Consider the following 24,137-nt stretch of genomic DNA (forward strand, 5'->3'; position numbering starts at 1 on the left):
TTGGTGAGTTTAAATATGTTAATTTTGAAGAATTGTTTTATTGTCCTTCAATGAAAAATTTATTTAACATGGCTAAGACTTAAGGGGAGTTTTCAAACCTCACCCGTAGGACTTTCTAACTTAGGGGAAGCTTATAAACCTCACCCATAAGACTATCAAACTCAGGGGGAGCACATAAGCCTCAGACCTTAGGGTATGTTTGGATATCACGAAATGAACGGAGCGGAATGGAATGGAGCGGAGTGGAACGGAACGGAACGAATGTACCATTCCATTGTTTGGAAATCTTAGAACGGAATAAGACAAATTATTCATTCCGCCCAAATCGGAGGGGAGGAATATGGTGGTAAGTGATGGAATGGAATGGAATCCATACCACTCCTTTCCGCTCCGTTCCATCCGTTTTTAAATTATCCAAACAATGGAATATCATTTTATTTCATTCCATTCCGCTCCGCTCCATCCGATTCCATCAATCCAAACAAAGCCTTAAAGTCATAATGTTAATTAAATTAATATCCATTGTCCTTAAATACTTGTGTTTGTCATCATAAAAAACAGGGAGATTGTTGGGACAAAATTGGTTTATACCATATCCCTTGGGTTTTGATGATAACAAAGTATTTGAAGAACAATTGGGTATACTATTGTGTGTTAAAGTGTGCGGATACAAAGATGAATATGCTGATTGAAAGCCAATTCTGAAACTGCACAAAATATTGAAAGAGAAGTTTTTAAGAGGCAAATTCTCAACTTCTGATCAAGATGATCAAAATCTGATGTCTCCAAACTCTGAACAAGCCAACCTGAATAGTCAAAGTCTGAATGATCAGAAGTAGGGATGTAAATGGATATCCATGGGGACATATAGTAAGATATATGTGCCCATACCCTAGGATAAATATGATATCCATATCCATCCCATCTTCATGCAGATATCCATTAAGCGGGTAATTTGCGGGTTTCAAAGTATTTGTGGATATTTATAGATATCCATGGATAACACTATTTTTCTAAAATTAAGTTTTGAAAATAATATTTTCAACTTCTTTTAAAGACACAAACATTCATACAAATCTCTTTTATTTTAATAAAAAAAATTTATCACATTAATTTTCTTCATTTTCACCAAAGCATAATATCCATACATTTCATTTTTAACAAAAAAAGAAAGAATGGTATTATGATTGCGAGTTAAGGGGAAAGAGCTGACGACGAAGGAGTAGAAAACATGACAGTGGTTGGACGGAGAAAAAGCGATACAAGTTGGTTTGATGTTATAATTGTTGAAGTAAGGTATGAAGTATAGAAGAAGCTTAAATATGAAATGGCCAATAAGATTTGTATGGGATATAAAGGTTTTCTTCAAAGAAAACTTCAAAAAAAAAAAATACGAGAACACTAATTTTTTAGTTTTTAGAAGATGAAAAGATAGAGTATAATAAATTAATAATATTTAAGTAATATTTATAATTTATTATCGGATACAGATGTCCTTGGGTACAAGTAACATTAAACTCATATCCATATCCATTAATAAACATGTATTTAAATATCCATTTATCTTATCCGCAAATATTTATTAAACTACCCGTCCCATACCCGTGATGGATTTTTATCGCGGATATCCATGGGTATGGAGACTTTTTCCATCCTTAATCAGAAGTCAAGAATCATACTCTGAATGACCAGAACCTGAACCCAGTCAAAGCTCAAGAACCGAGGAGGTCCTGACACATCGCTATCAGACTCAGAGGTCAATTTGTCTTGTTCTGGTAACGTGATAACTCGACAGAAAGTTGCAGAAGCTTGAACGTTTGCAACTCATAATTCCTTCTGTAGAAAATGAAGTTCAAATGAGCTTGCAACGATATTATCCATTTGAGAAAGCTTTGCAACTAATTTTGTGGTGCCTCTTTACAACGTCTATCTTGTGATTGAAGATATCTCCAACGACTCTTTCATGGAACTCTATAAAAAGAGCTGAAAGTTTGGAGAAATACACAACACTGCGTCTTGACAAGAAAAAGAGAAGTTACTCTGTCAAAATAGAGAGCACAAGCTAACTTAGAACTTCTTACCGTTGTACATTCTTATAAGTTCTTAAGTCTTAGAGTTTTGATGTGTTGTAATATGTTTATATCTCTGATTGTATATCAAGTGTAACTATCACTCTATCGCTATCATTTATCTGTTGGATAGATTATTATAGTCTCTTGCTTGCGTGCTTGAGCAGTGAAGTCTCTTGCTTATGTGCTTAAGCATTTGTGAAATCTCATGCTTGTGTGCTTGAGCATTTGTGAAGTTTCTTGCTTATGTGCTTCAAAATTTGTAAAGTCTCTTGCTTGTGTGCTTGAGCAATCAAAAGTCTCTTGCTTGTGTGTTTGAGCATTGAAGTCCCTTACTTGTGTGTTTGGGCATTGAAAGTCTCTTGCCTGTGTGCTTGAACAACTTTTAATCAGATTCGATTATAGTGAAAATCTCTTGGAAGTGTAAGGGATCTGGACTACTTCTGATTTGTAGGAGGAACCATGATAAATTACTTGTGTGTTGTCTTGCTCTATTCTTTACTTTTGTTCAATATTATTCCACTACTATCAATCAGACTCTGAATCAGATTCTGAACCTTACAATCAAAATATGATAACACATCTTAAAGAAGAAAAAGTCAACACAATTCAAATCCTTCTTGTGACTTTCTCATCTTCAGAGGAGTCATTCCCTATAAAGTTAAGGGGACAAGGATGACTTGCTTAACATGTCATTGACCTCATCCACCTTTTTTTAGCATTCTAAGTCCACTTATGAGATGTTTGATTAACTGGCTGAATCCGTTGACACTTATCGATTATGATTTATGGCACAATGGTTAATAATTCTTCAAGTACGAGACGTGAAGTAGTTAAGTAAACATATAACAACCCATTAATAAAAAGAAAAAATAACAAAAGAAATGAAAAAAAAAGATGAACTATCCTTCTGCTGGTGTGGCCATGAAACTCCACCGCCATAGCTAATCAATCTCATTCGCAATTTTTTATTGTATTTTTGATTTCTTTCTCGATCATGTTTTGCAGTTCTTCTGGTGCACACCACACATAATTTTGCCGCTGCTACTAGCATGACAGTTACCCGTTAATCTTGCTTAGACATCACAAATAGTTAAAGTTGGCGGTTACATTCTCTATTAAATCTTCCAGTTTAAAAAATAAAAGTCCATGCGGCTAATTTTTTAGCACAAGATTAATCAAATGGACCAAAATACTCTAAGGGTGTGATTGGTTGTGGAGGACAAATGAGAAGAGAGAAGAAATATATAAGAGAAAGTATGAAAAGAGAGAATAATATGAGAAATAAAGAAATATTGGTTGATATAAAAGAAAGAGAGGAAAAATAAAAGTGAAAGAAGAGTGTTCTCACACATTTCTTTTGTTCGGTTTAATAGAAAGTAAAAAGAGAAAAATGTAAACTTTTTTAAATTAAAAAAAAAAATCTTTGGATTAAAATTAATGTATGATTTAATGTTAACTTGATTACTTATTTTGAGTAATTATTTGATACTTTAATTTATTTAATAATTAATATATTGCAATCCAATTAATTTAATATTTATTTTAAATTTATTAATTAATAAGTGAGATTAAAAATAGTATTTTTGTCATTCAATAAAGATTCATTCATTCAGTCATATTACACAAATAATTTAAAAATAAAATATTAGTATAATTTGATAAAATACATAGTGGTGATTGATAAATAATATAAAATAATTTTATGAGTGCATATCATTTTTTTCTCTGACTTATTTTAGTTAAATCTTCCAATAAATTGTATTAATATATTTTGTGAATTCTAGACTATTTATGTTAACCTCATAAAAATTTCTTTCATAAGTTTTACATGGTTTATTAGTTGTGAAAAATATGGATAGATAATAACTTAATTATCTTCTAACACCACTTTTTAAAACAATTTTTCTCTCTCTTTCATTTCTCTCTTGCTTATTTCTCTGAAAACAACCAGTGTAAAGGTCGAGTGTCGTTTCCCGCGTGAAAGTCAGAAAATCCGGACCCGTTTAACCTAGCATCCGCCACTCTAATTCAACCACGTCCGGCATCACTGTACGGGCCAGCAACCGCCCGCTCCGAACTACTGCGAACGCCGCGTACAGTTCTCTCCGATGGCCCCTTCTTCTCCGAGTAACAGTTCTCTCCAACCTCTTTCAACCGCAGAGAATGATCTCCAGGTTCTTTCTAACAATACTGTAGATTTTCACGTTCCATTGCTTTCTAGGTTTTCTTCTTAAGTTGAAATGTTGTTTTATTCCAAGTATTTCTTTCAGTAATCTTACTAATTTTCAAATGCACGAAGAATGTCATCAAATGCAAATTATTTGTTTCGTGATGTGTTCATACTGCGGATTTTTAGCCTTTCGCCATTGACTAAACTGTCTGAAATTGGGGAAAAACACGATTTAACTATGGCCAGAATGCTGATCCAGTCCTTATTTCTTTTGTTTGTTTTGATAGCCATTCTTTGTTCTACATAAAGCTTCACATCAGTGGAAGGATAGAACATCAGCCGGACAAGGAAAACCTCGCAAGAGAAATAAGCTTTCTCTCAGATCGTCACAGAGTGCAAATGAACCGGAAGGAAGTTCAGCCGAAGAATGTGATCGCCATTTGTGTAGAAAAATGAAGATTGAGGCTTTTGATATTGTTTGGACAAAAATTGAATCTACCATTAAGGTCATCTAAAAATTGAATTTATTTTCAGTCTTTACCCCTTCGAGCGATCCGGTAAGATGATTATTGAGTAGTTTTCTTTCTATTGCAGGATGTCTTGAGAGACATTAATGCTAGTGTATTCAATGATATACAACAATGGGCTATGGAGTGCTTTGATACTACTAGATTGGTTGGAGAACCTAGCATTGCTGAAGCAACTCGGTCTTTTCCTGTTCTAAATAATACTACTCCTTTGAAGTTGTACACTGCATTAGTTATTACCAGTAAGTGTCTTTACATTTTTCGGTGAATCCCATGAATGCTCTGATAGTCAACCAATTCTACAAGAATGAAAAAGAAAAACCATTTATATCTATATATAAAATCTTGAGATTGAACTATGATTGACAGGAAACATAGAGTTTGTTGATGATATAATGACATTTGAAGAGCTTGGCCTTTTCTTGAAATCCCATGGATGTCATGTGGCTATGCTTTCATCAATGGAGTTTTCGTTAAGAAATGGGATTGCTGGTTGCTTGAAAGCTTTATTGCGAGAGTTTCTAGGGAGTTCTTTCGATGTGGGTGTTTTTATTGAACTTAATATGTATAATTAAATTAATTCTATCTACTGCCACTGTCTCCTTTACTTTTAATTTTCTTTATCATGTTAAGCAGTCACCTGATATACAAACCTTAGCATCATGGTATAGAGAACAAGACAACTACAATAAGCCACTAGTGCTGATAATTAATGATTTGGAAAGGTGTTGCGGATCAGTCTTAACTGATTTTATCCTGATGTTGAGGTATGTTTTAGCATCTTTTGTAAGTGTGCATGCATATATATTTGTAACCTAGTTTGTATTTGTGCATCTTGGATGGTTTTGGTTATTTTAAAACTTCGATCAACTATGGTGGAGGTTTCACCATGTACTACACTAACCCGTAGCAACGAAAGTTTTATTTCTAATTCTACAGTGTGGTTTGTTAGATGAATTCTATGATATTATTGTGTTCTGTCAAACACTTACTCTTACGGTGTAAATAGTTTATTGTATATCTGACATTTGGAGATTGTAATTTATTTATTTGTTCATTTTTAATGTATAATATAATGGTAATGATATGAATTGACTTTCATCCTTTAACATTTTTTGTAATAGTGAATGGGTTGTCAAGGTGCCAATCATCTTAGTATTTGGAGTTGCAACGACAGTGGATGCCCCAAGAAACATTTTTCCATCACATGCTCTTGAGTGTTTGTGCCCTTCTATGTTTATGCTTGGAACTCCAGCTGAGAGAATGGATGCAATTGTTGAATCTGTTTTTATAAAACATTGCACCACATTTAATATTGCTCATAAAGTGGCGCAGTTCTTGAGAAACTACTTCATCAACCAGGATGGGACAGTAACATCTTTTATAAGAGCTTTGAAGGTTAACGGTGCAATATTTTGGTTACTAACAGCTCTCTGTATTGCCATTTTATGAATTACATAGACAGTGATAGGATATATGACCTAGTATTTACATTTCACATTTCTGACTTATCTTTCAGGTAGCATGTTTATTACACTTCTCTATGGAACCTTTGAGTCTCGTACAAGGGAGAGTTATCGTTGAAGATCAGGTCTGTTTTTAACTCCTAATATTTGAATCACTTTTCTTAGTTTGCTCTTCAAATATGATTCTAGTATCATATAGCCCAAGCTAGTTTAGTTTTCTTCAGTTGGTTTAGTGTTTGATCTGTGCTCTTGTTACTAAAATTTAAACATTTCAACATATGGAAACATGAACTTAATATTTTGATTAATTGTTAAGGGGAGCGATATAAGCGTTAGTACTAAGAAGGGGTTGTTATGACTGCACTACCCGGTGCGTCGCAGATAAAGCCGCACCGGCAATCATTAGCCATAAGTAACAGATTTAGTTGCACAGTTTATGCTATCCATTATTCCACCGGCTTCAACAAATGCTATTACAATGTGAGTATAATTTAGTTGATAAAAAGACAAACTTGCCTTGAAGTTTTTCTTGCTTAATAAATTAATAAGTTCTTATCATCTTATTCCTTTTATATTTTATTATTTTAATCGTTGGATAAGCTATTACACGTGGCCACGTGGGTATAACTTAGTTGATAAAAAAGACAAGCTTGCCTTGAACTTTTTCTTGCTTAATATTTTAATAAATTCTTATCATCTTATTCCTTTTTTATTTATTATTTTAATCGTTTGATAATAATGGTTTCTCAGTTGAGTAATTCTGGATTATCACCTGAGACAATGATGAAATACTTGGAGGAACTTCCATCATATGCAAGGTATTTCACTTTACAGATTTTAAGGTTCTAATTTTGATCTTTTAATGGAAATAACAACGATTTCACCATCTGATTATAATTTGTCTAGGAATAAAGAGGTTGATGAGACTAAGAAGAGCATGGCTGAGGGTTTGTCAGAATTGCTGACAGTGAAGAAACTATGGAGCACTGTGGTTCTTGTAAGATTTAGGAATTGCTTTTAAAGAGTTTTGCACTCATCTTCTGTTCTTATTGGTCAAATTCTACTTTTTTTAATCTATTGATGATAGTCCAAATAATACAAAGTAACTTTTCAGTATATTTTATAATAGTATTTAGTTCATATGCATAATTCTTTTACACCATCAATCAATTGTAACCGTCACATCATTAAAAATATTTGAATTTTCACATAACTCCTTATGAAATGGCACACAATTGATTGTGATTTGTTGATAGTGTAAAACTTTTTACACCAACAATGTATCATAATTAAACTCTTTAAATTTGGGCATTAAAATTGATAAAATGAATTCATGTAGTCGACCTAAATATAAACCTAAGGATTGATCTTACACGTGGAATAACATAGCTTTCCTAGGCCTCTCGGAAACTATTGAGTTTGCGAAGATGCTAATTAAAGTGTCAAAAACAAAACCAAAATGTGGAGAAGACTTTGTTTTCTTGTTAAGGAAGTATTGATACCATGTATTTATAAATATTTCATAGTTATTTAATGATGTTTTGAAATAGATCTTTTACACGAGTGTGCTGTTCTTGAACTTCATTTTTGTATGTTTAAGGTTCCCTGTCTCTGACTTGTTTATCCTATTATCTGTGTTACTAGTGAGTTTCATGTCACAATAAAAAAAATTATCTGTTCCTAATGAAATTGTTGGAAATTAGTTGTTAACGTGGATGAGTTGGAGTTCATGATATTGAATTATCCTTTTGCCCAGTGCCTATATGAGGCTGGAAAGTATAGCGGAGTGCGGCTGCTGGATTTGTTTTGTGAAGCACTCAATCAAGTTTTGTATCCATCAAAGGATTCTGTTTGTAATAAGAGGGATGAAAAAGACCATGGCCTGTCCTCATCAAATGATCCCTGTCAGCAATATTCCATCATGCAAAGTGGAGGTTGTATTTGCCAGATAGTACGCAAAGTGAGGTAACTAGGAGAATGACACTTGATTCCTTTTATTTACCATAAGAATCTTGCTGATGTGGAGCAATATCTGCTCTTAAGGGAAAACTAGTTAGGAAATCCGTGCGATGCACATTTAAGTCTTCATACATAAAACAAGTATTTTCATGATATATAACTAAGTATTTACTATTGAGGAATAATACTATTTATCATCTAAAAGATTATTTATATTAAAGAGTTGAGAAAATGGGCATAGTAAAAAGACTAACAGTTTAATATTAGCATTATTTTCGTATAAGTTTAATATTTGCATTGTAATTGAAGTATAAAAAAAATATTAAAGTTTAATATTTGCATTAAAATCGTAAACAGAAAAAGGAGGGAGGATAAATGTCAAAAATTTGCACCCGAAGCATACAGTTATTAGCTACATCCTTATTTTACTGCTGAGAGTATTCCCGTGCCTGTATCTAATAGTTGAAAAGAAATTGAATAACTGTAAGTCTGTAACAACCTAAATGAAAAGTAGGTTCCAATTAATGACAAACTAAAAATGGTAATGTCTTCAGTCTATATTAACGCCCAAATGATAATCATCGAAATCAAATTGCAATTTTCATTTCTTTTTATTTGTCCATTTACATCTTTCCTGGTGAACTTTAACATCAACTTTGTAAGTATGAATGTTATAGATATGTCTAGATGTTATTAATTTAGACACTTCACGCAAATCTTATTTTTGCTTAGTTCAAATATCTATAGACTTCTGATTGGAAATTATACAGGGATCTCCCTTCAGGAAAGCTAGATCAATTGATTGAGAGTTGGGAAAAACTTACAGAAGATATTTCAGAGGTATGTTTACGCATGAATATTTGTTTACTAGGAATTTTAATTTTATTTTCTTGTCGATATCATGTTATGGAGTACTTTAGACCCCATTGTTGAATATTGGTATCGTATGATGAAGTCACTTATGTTCTCTTTTTATTGCCTGCCAACACAAGAAGGTCAGCAAACTTGTTGTGCTCATTGGCCTTAATCTTCTGCAAGTGCATTGCTAATCTTGAAAGGTTATCTATAACTGATAAACTAGATTATAAACTAGAAAGGATAGATTTGGTAGTGTGAGATAAACCATCTATAAGAGACATTTATCTTATGACATAAGAATTATGATTTCTGCAAGTGTTTGAAGATCTTTTTAAAATAACTTATAAAAAACGCGCATAAAGTGTTTTCATAAGCTCTTCTAGATAACTTATAGAAAACAACATAAAAGAGCTTACGTAGAGTTTACCCCCATCCCTTCTTCAGTTTCAGAAACAATTTGTACATAAGTTATAATAAAATAAGAGCTTATCGAATAAGTTTCTAATTAATCTTTTTACTCATATATGCTCCTTAATAAAACTAGTTATGCGGGGCCAATCATTTTAGTAAATTGATGAATTACATCAGAATCGAGATTAGCATGTTTAAATTGATTTGTACATGGAGGACTGTTTTTTTTTGGGGGGAGGACTACACTACAATTTATTGATGCCTGGAAAATAAATTAAGATACTTGTAAGTTGTATAGATGAGTGATTAATATGGTTTAAGAAGGCTTCATTAGTGTCAATATGGTTACTGGCATGGTTGTCAAGGTTTCGATCTAGATCTTAAAATCTTAAGATTTTACGATCCCACTCACCCGCAACAATCCCGAATTTAATTAAAATCGTGTGTTAGTCAAATTGTGAAAAAAACCGTAAAAAATCATTGATTTTGTGCGATCTTTGCCAGTTTGAGCCTTGATTAGTCGTTTTCCGACCACCACCATTAAAAGGTGAGAAGGATGACAAAATGCAGAGGCCCAATAATTACGGTTCGGCGGGATGAATGCGTGTCTTTTCAAATGATGGTGTTTTAGATTTAGGGTTTAGAGAATAAACATCTCATCTGTAGGGTTTGTTTTAGGTAATTATATTAAGCTAATCCTAGTAATTGACCAAATATGTCCCTAAAGTCTAACAAATCTTCCATGTGTTAGTAATAAAGTATAGGAATTAAACTTAATATGAGGTTACTTTTTGGTTAATCTACATCTTTTATTGTTGGGGATGATTTGGGTAATATAGTTATCTCCTGATTTTTTGAGAGGTTTCTACGTGCATGAAAAGAATGAGCTCCATGATCAGTAAATGGGTAGAGTTTTCTACAAGAAGTTGACAATATGTCATTGTCATATGATTTTCTTAAGTGTGTTGTTCTAAACAGAACGGATGATGCTATTCCAATGAGTATGGCTACTCGTTGGATGAGAGATAAAGAGGCATAATATTGTGACATGTGTTTCAACTTCACAACAAAGTCAGTTTTATATGGCCTCAAGAGAATAAGTACCAAATAAATATAAGAGATATTATTCCTATTTATATGATATGTTGTGATATGCCTGTACAATAATCCTATACAATAATATGTTTTCAATATTGTGCAATTTTAATTGATTCCCGATCAAAGCTAATAATTACCAAATAATGATTTCTTGCAGATTCATGAGAAACTGAAAATTTTGAAATCTTCAATAAGATGTAAAGATGGAAAGAGTTCACACAGGAATTCCAAGGACATTTCCAAGTAACATTCTATTTCTCTAGTTTGTTGTTGTTTCCTGATAGATCATAGTTTAATTGTAGATATTAACTGGTCATGGGATTGAGGTGCTTTCTTCTTTGTTAAAGGTGAAAAAAATAAGTCATTCAAATGCAGTGTTTCCTTGGTGTATGAGATGGATTACTCAAAAGATAAGAATAAAGTCTGAAAAGAAAAAATAAAATTGGTATAATTTGAAACAAATTATATTATTCTCTAAAATGATTTTTTTCTTTTCTGGTAACAGTAGTAGCTGAATTATAATAGAATATAATAAGAAATGGGTATATAGTTGGGTGTAGAGTTAGGATCTGAAAGAAACAAACCAATCATCCTATTAATATATTAAAATTTGGAAACAAATCATAATAAAATAATAATAGTAATCACAACGTAAAAAACTAATATAGTAAGATCAGTCCCATCTAGCATGGGAATTTGGGCAGTTTTATCACAGGAGGGTACTGGAATGACTTCCTTTAAGGGCTGTATTCGGAAGGGAGCCTCCCTCTATTATTTGTGCCAGTTCTTTTCCATCAAAAGTAGAAGCAATGAGTATGTCGTCTGAGTAAAGATATTGCATTCTGAATAAATTGAGCAATAATTTGAGGATGACACAACACAAGATGAAGCAATAAACATATAAAAAATGTAGAGAATTACTTTAAGGCGAGAGATTGGATGTAAAGCCCAGCAAATCAAGTTGAAGTTGTTTATCCAAAGGCGAAATGAAAAAGTAGCCTCTAAATATTATGGTCCATTTAAATTTTTTGCTATAATAGGTGAAATGGCATATAAATTACAGTTTCCTTTGACTAGCAAAATCTTACTGCAGTGTTTTATGGCTGTCTGCTCTGCTCTTCTGCTTGGGATTATTATAACCATAAGATTAGGAAGTTTGTATGAGATGCTGTATTGTCTTCTTTGCTTTGGTTGTCACTTGCCAAGAAGGATTTCTTGTCTGATCGATGCATACAATTTCATTTCTACCATTAAAGTCTTTTTTAGTATTTTCTTAAATTATTGTTTTTCTTATTTTTATTGTTTAATTGTTTATATTTTTAGGAGAGGTGTGTCCAAGGGTTCTATCAATAATGATAAGGACTCAAGAATGTCAAACTTGCAAGCTATCGCATTTCTTGATGATTTAGTCAGGTAATGATTAATTTTGCCACTCTGTTTCATTTTTAATGTTTTCAATCTTCTATATTTGTTGATTTACTTGCACTGCACTTTTCACATCCTTTTTCTTTGTTTTCCTTAAACAATTTAATTAATACAAGACAGCAGTTTCATGACTTTCTTATTCTGGTTAGAGAGCTGATGATGTGTGCTCAGCTTACCCATCAATCTGTAAATTTGAACTTTAAAATTTAATGTATGTATCTCAACTTGGAGATATTTATAATCATCGAGACTATATTAACATGGAAAATAATGAATCCAACACAATCATATAACCCTTTTTCTTTGTTTTCCTTAAACAATTTAATTAATACGGGACCGTAGTTTCATAAATTTCTTATTCATGTCAGAGAGCTGTTGATGTGTGCTCAGTTTTACTATCAGTCTGGCAAAATTCATTGGCCTTTATATTTAAATTTCAAATTTTGATGTACGTATCTCGACTTGGAGATATTTATTATCATCGAGCCTTTGGTAATTGTATTAACATGGAAAATCAAGAATGCAACACAACCATTTAACTTCTAGTCGATTGTATTTTACATCAATGGAGTTCTTGCTCTTCAGGCACTGTTAATGTTGATTTCATACGCCAATATTCATTTTGATCATTTTGTGTGTACTATTTCTTTTCATACCATTTAAAAACTACAGTCAAAAGTAGTATTGACAAAACATTAGCCTATTCGATTGAAATGGATTTTGGTGATACAATCTATGAGTTAAAATTTTAATCCGGCAGTGCAGTTTATGGAAACATCTCACAATCATGTATTGTATTGTATTGTGTTATGCCCAAGAATAAACTTGCTAACACGTACAGCCAAACTAACTTAGGGCCTGTTTGGATAAACAACTTATTTGCAGCTTATAGCACCAGTGCTTATCAAAATAAGCGCTTATGAATAAGCTCGTATAAGCTATTTTTATAACAAAAGATAAAATTAATTTAAATTGTTTTTATATACATTATAGATTGTTTTCATTAATTATCTTGAAGAATTTATAAAAATAAGTTCATAACAGTTTATGAAAAATGTCATAAGCTGTTTTGATCAAGTCTCCCAAACGGTGTCACAAAACTTATGGCAGTAGATAAGCTCAAATAAAACCATCCAAACAAACCCCTATTTATTTTTGTTGACATCCTTTATGGGGGAGATGCCTTCGTTTGTAAATCCAGCCAAAAAAAGCAAAGCATTCCCCCAATACAAAGTTTAGTCTTCTCTCAAATATCTTCTCTTCCCTAACTCCAATAAGTTCTCAATGCTGGTTATTAATTACTGTTACTGGTTATTCTTTTTCATGCAACAGAAATTATTTGAGGCCCATTGAAGGAATACCGTTCCATGAAATTTTCTGCTTCAAGAATGTTGAGAAGCTTCAACTGGTAAGACATTCCATTCATATCAACCACTGAAGTACAGTTGGGATTTATCTGGGAACCTGATAGTTACATTTAGACACTACCAGATGATATATAAAAACCCTGATTAACTTATGCTTGGCTACAGTCCATCACATCCTCCCTCTTGTATCACAAACTCCAACTGATAGATCTTATCCTTGCAACTAGGAAGGTTATTAATGCTTAATCAGTTTGTTCAAGAATGTAGCTTAGTTACACTTGGCAATAGCCTTGGCAAAATTAGAAAATAAATCCCGAGTAAGAGTATGTTTTTGCAAGATTACTTGAATGAATGTATTTGCTTCAGGAAAATGTTATTGACAACCTGCTTGATTATGGGAAACAGAGTACTGTACGGGATATTTTCAGATGTATAAGTAACTGAGATTTTGTTTTCCAAAGAAATTAAATCACAAATTTAAGTAACTAAATATATTTTCCTGAGAAAAACGATTTTCATGCTCATTACTAGCCATTCCGATAAGCACCTTATACGTAAGGTGGACTTTTGAAAGAGGTGGGATAAGTGATATGTCAGGTGGGAGTTGTATTGTATTAGAATAACTGACTCAACAGAAAGTGGGGTAGCACTAGCAGAGAACAGAATGTATACTAGAGGGCATAGAAAGGATTAGAGAGGAGCATGCTGTAGACTGGGAGAGATTTGGGGCTCTTGATTTTCCTAAAGCTTTATTTTCTCTTCAAGCTCACATTGAGCTAGGGGTCCACTGTCTTCAGTAGAAGTTTTCTTGGCTGGTCTTTTCACTCTTGATGTCTTTTTTGTTCTTCTGTTGTTTTAATTAACTTCTTGCTTGTATAGGTTTTGATTGGAGATCCAAGGAGAAGGATTCAAGTTGATCTGTTGGAGTTCCATAATATTTTACGTTGTAGTTGCTGTAACAAGAGTGGCAAAGCCCTATTGCCATCCATGCATGATTCCTCAATTATGTAAGTATATTGTATCTTTGTTCAGATAGTAATTGTTGCTCAGATAGACATAACATTTCTGTTTTTAATTGGACTTGTATTAGTTGTACTAGACTGTTAGGTATGGGTTTAAGCCTGAGCCCAACAAATGTGTTGAATGGGATAATTGGTTACCACTGTGATGTGACCAGTTTGTTAATAGAGGAAATAAAAACACAAGATTTGAGTTGACATTTTGTGTACAGGTATTCGCTGGCTCAAGAGCACGGAGATCTTATCAATCTTCATGACTGGTTCCAGTCTTTTAGAACAATTGTTCTTCAACATACAAATAAACGAAAACAAAAGTCGAAGCAGACTCCTCTACCCAAGAAGAGACAAGACACAAGTAGATCTGAAGATCAAAATGAAGCGTCAATTCAGTATCCTTTATATTTTCCATTGCAGAATCTAGCATGCCTATTGTATTTTGTATTTTCATGTTTCTCATTTCCATCTCCTAAGTTGTGGCGAACCATTTTGTTTATCTTTGTCATAATCCTTAACTTTGGCTTGTCATAGAGCGCGATTTTGCAGGGGAGTTACAGAGCTGCAGATCACTGGACTAGTTAGAATGCCTAGCAAGAGACGTCCAGATTTTGTACAGAGAATAGCATTCGGAATTTGAATACAGAATTCACCTGATTACTTTCCTCATTTAGTAGTTTATCTAAGTATTCGTGATTCAATATGATATGATAATTAGTTGATTGATGCCTACGAGCTTCGCCCCCTCAAAAGAAGAAAGGTATAACTGGAAATAGAGGTAGAGAGAACTGTCACCATGTTTATTAAAGATTTATAAAAATTATTATTTTTATAAGTAAAATGTAATTTATTTAGATTATTATTTAGTCAAGAATAACGGGTTACACCTAAATTTAATGTTATTATTGAAATTGTCTTTGTTCATTTAAATTTATTTAAAATCGAATACAAAATTAAACTAATAAAATTGAATATATATAATGTATTTCGGAATAATTCTTTTAAATAAAATGAGTCGGATTGGAAATAAATTGTCTGTAATAATCCTTTAAAAAAAGAGGAATATGAACATTTTTGAGAGTCCTGCTGAGATAATTTCCCTCGTAATTATGTCTTATGAATTCAACCTGTATCAGTATACATGTGAAAAATTTGAAAACTTATATTTCATTTTCAAAATACAACTTCAGCTTACATACAGATGCAATCCTATACATGTATCAACACAAAATTAACATAAGAAGAAACAAATCACAATTAACAGAAAATCACTATCTTGGCCCTGAGATCTGTTGTGAAGATATGTAAGAATTCTCACTAACCAACCGAGTTGAATCGCGTGGTTGTTGAATCCTCACAGAACCACGTTCATTTTCTTCAGCTATAACAGAAGCCTCAGAAAACCTACGACCATAAAATCTTAAAAAATTCAAAGACTCCATCCTAGGTTGTGGCAATGGTGTCCCACCTTCCAACATTCCAACAATACTAACCATGTTTGGTCTAAGCACTGGATCTTCATGGACACAACACAATGCAATACGAACAAGTTTCTCAACTTCATCAAACGTAACACGTCCTTCTAGCCTTGGATCAGCTAAATCCATGTAACTCTTTTGTTCATGCATCTCTAATGCAAGTAGCGGAAAATAAGCAAGTTCTGTTGTTGACGAGCTCGATGAATTTCCATTGTTGCTACTGCTGTTGTTGTGTTCATCATCCATGCTATGACTTCTTGATCTGAACGAACAGTTTTTTCTACCACTGATCAGTTCAAGAAGCACCATTCCGAAACTGTATACATCAGTTTTTTCAGATATTGCTGAATTTGTTAGCCATTCCGGAGCAAGGTAACCGCGAGTTCCTCTCATTGTTGTGAATAAACCAGATTGTTCAGGACTAAGCAGCTTCGAAAGTCCGAAATCAGATATCTTAGCTTGAAATTGATCATGCAGAAGAATATTCTCTGGTTTGATATCACAGTGAATTATCTTACTCTCACATCCACTATGAAGATAAGCGAGTCCGCGCGCTGTTCCAAGCGCAACGTCTAATCTCTCCTGCCACTCCAAAACCGGTTGTCCACTCCCACCGAAGAGGTTCCTGTCGAGCGAACCACGGTTCATGTACTCATACACCAACATTCGGTGTCCCCTTTGAGCACAGAAGCCTTTAAGTCTAACCAAATTAACATGATGAATGTTTCCAATAACAGCAATCTCGGCGAAGAAATCTTTCTTCCCTTGAATTCCAATATTGATTATTTTCTTCACTGCTACAATAGTCTTATCAGGTAGCACACCTTTGTACACTACGCCGAATGCACCAGATCCTATCAGAGTCTTGAAATTCTCAGTAGCAACCTCAAGTTCTTCGTAATCAAACCTCGTCGGTAAACCAGGAATGCAGAAGGGATCCGAATCCAAGTCCCCCGAAGAACGCGAGATCGAGACTTGTTTCCCTAATACTACCTCTTGTTTCTTTGATTTAATGAATTTTCTCCATAAAAGAAAAAAACCGAAAACCAGCAAAAGAATCATTCCACCACTTGGTAATAGCACTGCAGCAATAACAGGAAACCCATCTTTGGAAGAATTTTGTTCATCATCATCAATATCAACCAAAACCTCATTCGCTTTAATCAAGCCTAACATATCTACTTCACCTCCATTACTAATTGATCCCAATTCATTTTCAATCATGTAACAAGAACCAGATGAATTTCTATACAAAATTCCCAAGCAAGAACAGTTACTTGAACAAAAAGCTTCACAAACAGATAAATTCACTCCATACATAAATGGATCAGAATAAACATTTGCAAAGTACCTCACACCATAGCCTATGCTCAAAAACGAAACACCTGAAGAATTTGATTGACTATGATTATTGGTAGAAGAATTACTACAAGCTAACGGCAAAGAACGCGATCCATCGTTCGGAACACAACCACCGAGATTACCCGAGACACCGTGGAAATTCGAAGGACAAGAACAAACAGGTGAAGATGAAGAAGAAGAAGATGATGATGATAAAGTGTTATCATTACATAAGCCTATTCTTCCACAAGCTAAAGGAATTTGACAACCATCATCTGGTCCAACAAATTCCTGCTTCAAATTTGTTCCTGAAAAGCTACTAACTGTAAACTGGCCATTGAAAGCCAATTTCGCGAAACGAAAACTAGTTACTGATAAACCAACTTCATAGACATGTACTGTTTCATCATGTCCAAAGAGATAAAAACCTGTTGTGTTTACAGCCATGTACTCAACATCATCACTCGAACTCTTGTAAGCCTTTGAATCCCTTGAAAGTTTCCAATATGTTTGTCCATACCATTGAAGAATCGCATCAGAAGAACTTACTGTCAAGACATAATTTCCTGTTGACCAATTTGAACTGGAAGAAGCACTCGACAACGATGATCCAACCGATAAACGCTGTCCGATAACAATAGTATCGGTTGGATGGTCGAAACTCTCCCAAAGAGATTCATTGGATTGACCAAGTAACACAAGGTTTCCCATCTCAGTGAGTTGAAGCTTCTGTACGTGTGATTTAAGCGACGGCGTCGACCATTTGGACTTTCCGTTTTCGCCATAGATCGTTATCCCTTTGGCAGTTAGGTTCACCTTATCAGAATCTGAGATGGGCGCATCGCGGTTAGCAGACCAAATGATCGTGTTTGACGCGGAATGAATGATGCATAGGTAAAAACTTGTCTGTTGGTTACCAGGATTGAATATAGCAGCCTTGAATGTTTTGTTTCTAGAAAACAAGAATGTGCCGGTGTTACTGATGAATTGAAGATAAGAAGCAGTGAAATTCGGCGAAATATGATCCGAAAATGTGTAAGCAGATACAGAAGTAGCAAACAAAAGAAAAATCAAAGAAAAAAACATGATATATTTCATGGTGTGATAGTTTGTTGAAAAACAAAACTGTGACATGTAATGTAAGAATGGAAGATAGAAAAGAGTGGAACTGGTCTATTTGAATGCCCTCCATTTTCTTTTCTGTTATAGTTGACTATTGAAAATCATGCATTCTTTCTTCTATCTAACAAATTTGATTCCATATTCCAATTGATTATTAATGTGGCCATTATTGATTATTTAGTGATTATATAATATGGACACGCAAGAATAGATAATTCTTTTTGGATTTTTTTAATGTATATAGTTATATGTTCTGAGTACTTAGTTGTCAAAGTGATAAAATAAAGCCGACTTATTTTACATAGTGATGTTTTCTTGGTCTGCTTTGGTTGGTATTTTATTCTGAAATAAGTGCTGTTACATGTCTGTTGCATTATTTGATTATTAGAGTATTGTGTGGAAGAATGAGGTAGACTTAGAAGGATGTGCAGATACATGAGGATTGAAACATGGTTAAAGATATGTTTGAAGGCAAGAAACTTGTGCCCTATTAGAGAAAATATAGAGGAGGTTGGTTCCAAAATCATTGAAGGGATTTTCTCAATAATCACTTATGAATAATTCTATTTTAATCTTTATCTCTTATTTCTTTGACATGAGTAACTAATCTTTATCTCTTATTTCTTTGACATGAGTAACTAAATCTCATTGTTAGGGATGCGTAGAACTTGATGAAAATTTAACTACTTAATTTAATCTTTATTTATTTAAATAAATTTACTTGAATTGTTTATTGGAATGATATATCATTCTTAGTTTAGTAGGAAAGTTCATTCTTTGAAAATTTGGGAGTAAGAATTCATGTTTGTAGTCTATTAACAAATATAAATAATTGAAATTCTTTGAGATTTTTTAATTATTAAAGTTTAGTTTTGATTAATTTATTTTAATAAATTAAAGATTATATTTTGTCCAAGAGAAATAAGGGGTTATAACATTATAGAAGATTCGTTAACAATTTAATTAGTTGTTTAGAAGAATTGGACTTCCACCAAAGAGATTTTCAGGGCTCATAGATCATCCACCAAAGAAATTATTAGGACTCACCATAGTCTGGGAATGTCTCAAAAGTTCAAAGAGTGTTTATAGATCATCCATCAAAGAGATTCTCACATCGACAATTGGAGTTGAACCCACAACCTTTCAATGTGTGAGTCAACTCTTTACCAACCGAGCTAGTCTACCTTAGTTGCTCTAAATGAATCAATCAGAATCATTTTGTCTAATTAAATAATTTAATTATGAACAGATAGTATATCATTTGGCCTTTATATTTTGGAAGTACATCTCCAAATGCATTTTTTTTGGATAAAAAAAGTTATTTCGGAAGTGCATATCTGAAGACCTTTTTTTTAGAGAAAAATGTGACTTCGGTGATTCACTTCCGAAAACACCATTTTTTTAGAAAAGAGGTGTCTTCGAAGATTCATATCCAAATTATTCTAATTTTTGGTTTTGAAATTTTCGAATATGCATATCCGAAAAAATCCAATAATTATTAAAAAAAATAAAATCAAGATGAATTAATACAATTAATAGTATAACTAATTGTATTAATTAAAATATAGTATTAAATATATATTATTATAATCAAGATATAATAATAATAATAATAATAATAATAATAGCCTAATAAATATTTAAATTAACACCCTATTTTTATATATAAAATTAATAATAATAATAAAGATATTTATTTACTATTTATTTATTTATTTTTATGATACATAAAAAACTATTTTATAAACTAATTTTCAAAAACAATTTTATAGTTAAAAAAATTCATTTTATAAACAAAATTTTTAAAACAATTTTAAAGTGAAAAATTATTTTACTAACTTATATAAATAAAAAATATTCTTATTATATTTCATAAGTAAATTTTGAATTATATAAAATTAAATATATAAAATCTTCTTGTAATTTTTTCAAACTAAGCGAAAAATAATTTTTTATCATAATTAATTATTAAAATAATTTTTATATTTGTTTTTAATTTATTATTTTAAAAAACTATGTAATTCAAAATTTATATTAAAATATGAATAAAATAGTAAATAATTTTATTCTTACTTGATTTCTTTTATTTTAAATTTTTGTTGAATAATTATTAATGTATTTATTTTTCATATAATCATGATTGCTGTGTATTAGTTATAATTTTAGTAATTATTAATATGAAATTTATCAAAAAATAATTAAATTTTTTATGAATTTTATTTTTTTTAAAAAATGATTAAATTTTTTATGAATTTTATTTTTTAAGTTATAATTGGAATTATAATAGAAATATCAACAGTATAATTGTCATTATTATTATTATTCATAACTTATAAACTATATCATCTCCGAAAAATTGGGATTTTGGTTATTCGGAGATGCATCTTCGAAAACACCCAAAAAATTGGGATTTTGATTAATTCGGAAATGCACATCCGAAAAAACCTCTAGGTATGAATATGTACTTAACCCCTAGGTACATGGTTCGATTCCTGCGGGAGGCAAAAACAATATTTCCTGGGCAGCCGATAAGCGGACCTAGGGGGGATTATTGATTAAGCCGGTAACATGGTCGGTTGGCCGACACGGTTGATGCGTGCAGCAGATATCGGGGTGTTACAGGAGGTACTAGGCTGCCGCTAGGGAGTACATGCTACATCAAGTGGCATGTACTTTCTTTGCGGATAACTATGGATATTATATATATGTCCGCTATCTTTCTATATCAGCGACCTTGAGACCCCATGTTGAGCTTGGGGAGTGGCTGCATTGACTATGTTGTACACGACGCTTGATGCAACATCTCGTCCTGACACAAGACAGCTTGCTGGTTATCTGAGCTTGTTACATGTATATATTCTTACATGGTTTTTTTGTGTTTTATTATATTTTACCTGGACTTGATTATTTTTATTTATGCAGTGTTGGATCTACGAGCACTTCCCTCGCATCTGTGAGCAGAATACTCAATGTTGTGCGGTTGCTAACCCTTGTGCGAGGAGGTGGAAGGCCAGACAGACCCTTCCAGGAAACAGACCCTTGATGGAGTACAAGCGGAGGCTGGATGCTCTGATGCTAGATGATGTCATCTGGAAACTGTATACAAGTCATCGCGAGCATCTTCCTTTTGATGTATCTTCTTTATATTCAGGGTATGTCAGATGGGAGAGCCATGTGGCTAGACACTTGTCTGAGAGGTGTCAACACCAGTTTGGTATATATAGGGCATCCCACGGCCGGTCCTAGAGGCTCCAGCTGGTGGCATTGATCACTGGTTTCAGACTCACATCATCAACTCTCCCCGTGAGATCCCTCATACAGCCGTTGCGGTTCAGCAGCCTGGGCAGTGTCAGGATGGATACCTGGAGTGGTTCCTCAGTGTATCACACCCTAGGGTCAGCCCATATGCCGCATCATTTGATGTTCCAAGGCCTTCAGGTACAAGGACTTCTTCACCACCACCACCACCTCCACCTCCTGTTGGTGACTAATTCAATCGCCTGCAGTACATTGCAGTTCACTTGGATAGCCTCATGGGTTTGGTGAACCCTGATGGTGAGGTTCACACTATTTTAGCTAGGTTGGCGGATGTTGCATGTGGAGGACCTATGTAGATTTATTTTGTTATGATTGTATTATTTGTATATTTTGTACGAACATCTTATTTATTGCATAATCTTTTTGGTCAGTATATATTTCTAGTAGATAAAGAAAAGGGTTAATAGCTATTTATCCCTTGCCATATGGGGCCTTTACGAAAACCCCCCCTGTAAAAAAAAAGTCACATGGATGACCCTACAATTTTGAAAAAGTCACTATTAAAACCTTTCCCATGCCAACTCACCCAAAATGCTGATGTGTCATTGTTTTTCTGTTTTTTCCATTTTCTTTAAATGCCACATGTGATAAAGTACTTTTGGAAGGACATTTTTACCCTCACGTTGTTTTCTAACCCCACTCTTAAAAACTCATACTTGTGGGTGGAATCCCTAAATTTCCCTCTTCTTCTACCGTATTCTCTCGTCTCCTCCCATCGCTATTTCTAATCCTTCTTCCTTGTTCGTTTTCCTTCTCTTCTTCCTTTCTCGCCATACCTTGTTTGTCTTCTTTGTTTGTGACTTCCAGTAATGTTCTATGAAAAAGTTAGGTTGTTCACAGTCAAGCATCTGCATATAATGTGCATAACAGGTTTGGTACAAAACATGACATGGTAACTAAACATACTTGTTACAAAATAACATAGTTCATAACCAACTGCATATTAAACATAACTGAGACATAGTGAATAGAAAACTACTGAGTCATTCTCCTATGAATATCTTCCCATTCTCTTGGCATGTTCACAATAGCTTCTTCTTCTTTATCAATAAGCAAAGGTGCATCTGAATTTGAACCAATCCCATCCCATTTTTTAGCCAAAAAAACAGCTTTCAACCTATCACTGCTCCTTTTAGGTACTTGATAAACATCCTTCTTTTTCTTGTCAACAGCTTTGCAAAGCCTCCTTTTCTTTTTCTGACTTGGCTCAGGTTGTGTATCTACCCCACTTGGTTCAGCCACAGGAGTAGGAATATCTTCAGCTTGTGCATTACCTTCCACACTTCAGGAGTGGGATTGCAAACTTGCAATTCTCGAGCTTCATATGCTGTCATCATCTCATCAAGTAGATCATCCAGCTCAGCATCCACACCATCTAGCTCAGTATCCACACTCTACCCTAACCCCATAACTCTCATTCTTGACAAATGTTATCTCTCTTCCATTTAATATCGACCAATCCCTAATGGCATCTCTAAACTCAGACAAAGAATTGAATTCCATACCTATTTGAATTGAAAGTCTTTGTTGAGCTACTCACCTCTGAACTTCTCATACTTGGTCTTGGCCTTTTTTCCATCATTGTCACTTTCATCTGGGTCAGAGCTATCCAATTCTTCACTATCATAATCCACCTCTTTACTTCCCACACTCCTTCTTGAACTACTCCCCATAACACTTTTAGGAACCAATACATTCACCTTGGGTGACTTCTCCATGTCTTTCATCTTTTTAGGATCTTTGGATGCCATTCTCTTGTATCTATAAGACCTCCCATTAACCTGAACCCTGTTACCTGATTCTGGTCTCTCTAATTTAACTCGAACAAATTCTTCATCATCATTTCTAAATGTTCTTTCTTCTTCATTATCATTGAAACTTATGCCTCCATCATCATTAGAGCTCTCATCATCATTGCACTCACTAAATTGATCAGCATCGGGCTTCGACACTTTGCTATTCATATTTGTAACACCATGCTCAACCTATAGATGCCCATCTATATTACCACTTATGCAGTGATTAGCAAGCTCTCCAGCATGTACATCATCAGTGACTTGAGTAAACTCTTCATCCTTTCCTGAAATCTTTCTCCAAATCCTGAACCCTTCATACCCCCAGTCTTTCACCAAGCTCACTGCCTCAAAGTAACCCCACATATACAAGTCTTGCCCTTCCACAGTTGTTTCACTCCCTCCCATGTAAAACACATGTCTATCGTGCACAAAATTTCCCCCATGGTGGAAGACAACACAAAATAATCCCATTTTCTGCAAAGACACAGTAAAGTTTAACCCATGAATGAATAATCGCAACAAGACAAAGTCAAGGTGGGACCATGTACATTTTACAGATTTCAAGAGAATGGACCACTAAAGTTACTGAATAATGTACCTTTTTGTCTTTTTCGCTCTAGCAAACTTTGTCGCTCCAACAATCTTTGTCACTCCAACAAGCTTTGTCGCCCTAGCTGAAGAGAGTTAACGAATGAAACATGCATTATCTGGAAACT

At 33.6% G+C, this 24,137-nt stretch overlaps 3 protein-coding genes across 3 annotated transcripts; 2 read left to right on the plus strand and 1 right to left on the minus strand.

Annotated features, from left to right (window-relative positions):
- The first annotated feature begins 3,951 nt into the window (after positions 1-3,951).
- Positions 3,952-15,448, plus strand: LOC131627387 (origin of replication complex subunit 3-like). The gene is made up of 17 exons (XM_058898242.1): positions 3,952-4,246; positions 4,530-4,748; positions 4,837-5,011; positions 5,139-5,308; positions 5,406-5,536; positions 5,894-6,167; positions 6,289-6,360; positions 6,986-7,053; positions 7,142-7,232; positions 7,992-8,200; positions 8,965-9,034; positions 10,719-10,804; positions 11,885-11,974; positions 13,319-13,394; positions 14,233-14,360; positions 14,585-14,761; positions 14,901-15,448. The coding sequence occupies exons 1-17, from the start codon at positions 4,181-4,183 to the stop codon at positions 15,004-15,006; spliced, it is 2,208 nt and encodes a 735-aa protein (XP_058754225.1). The 5' UTR covers positions 3,952-4,180; the 3' UTR covers positions 15,007-15,448.
- A 14-nt stretch (positions 15,449-15,462) lies between these two features.
- LOC131627386 (G-type lectin S-receptor-like serine/threonine-protein kinase At5g35370) lies at positions 15,463-18,434 on the minus strand. The gene has a single exon (XM_058898241.1). It carries the CDS (start codon positions 18,317-18,319, stop codon positions 15,638-15,640), a length of 2,682 nt encoding a protein of 893 aa, XP_058754224.1. The 5' UTR covers positions 18,320-18,434; the 3' UTR covers positions 15,463-15,637.
- A 2,648-nt stretch (positions 18,435-21,082) lies between these two features.
- On the plus strand, positions 21,083-21,798 carry LOC131627363 (uncharacterized). The gene is made up of 3 exons (XM_058898208.1): positions 21,083-21,157; positions 21,230-21,439; positions 21,532-21,798. Exons 1-3 carry the CDS (start codon positions 21,083-21,085, stop codon positions 21,796-21,798), a joined length of 552 nt encoding a protein of 183 aa, XP_058754191.1.
- Positions 21,799-24,137: the final 2,339 nt, after the last annotated feature.

Source organism: Vicia villosa, unplaced genomic scaffold (assembly GCF_029867415.1).
Source record: "Vicia villosa cultivar HV-30 ecotype Madison, WI unplaced genomic scaffold, Vvil1.0 ctg.000359F_1_1, whole genome shotgun sequence".
Lineage (NCBI taxonomy): Eukaryota > Viridiplantae > Streptophyta > Magnoliopsida > Fabales > Fabaceae > Vicia > Vicia villosa.

Bases quoted from the DNA above. Each gene is read 5' to 3' on its own strand.
- LOC131627387 (XM_058898242.1), top strand. From the start codon at position 4,181: ATGGCCCCTTCTTCTCCGAGTAACAGTTCTCTCCAACCTCTTTCAACC. The intron at 10,805-11,884 runs GTAACATTCTAT...TTATATTTTTAG, and splicing joins AATTCCAAGGACATTTCCAA to GAGAGGTGTGTCCAAGGGTT. The intron at 14,762-14,900 runs GTATCCTTTATA...GGCTTGTCATAG, and splicing joins CAAAATGAAGCGTCAATTCA to AGCGCGATTTTGCAGGGGAG.
- LOC131627386 (XM_058898241.1), bottom strand. From the start codon at position 18,319: ATGTCACAGTTTTGTTTTTCAACAAACTATCACACCATGAAATATATC.
- LOC131627363 (XM_058898208.1), top strand. From the start codon at position 21,083: ATGTTGTACACGACGCTTGATGCAACATCTCGTCCTGACACAAGACAG. The intron at 21,158-21,229 runs GTATATATTCTT...TTATTTATGCAG, and splicing joins GTTATCTGAGCTTGTTACAT to TGTTGGATCTACGAGCACTT. The intron at 21,440-21,531 runs GTATCTTCTTTA...TGGTATATATAG, and splicing joins GCGAGCATCTTCCTTTTGAT to GGCATCCCACGGCCGGTCCT.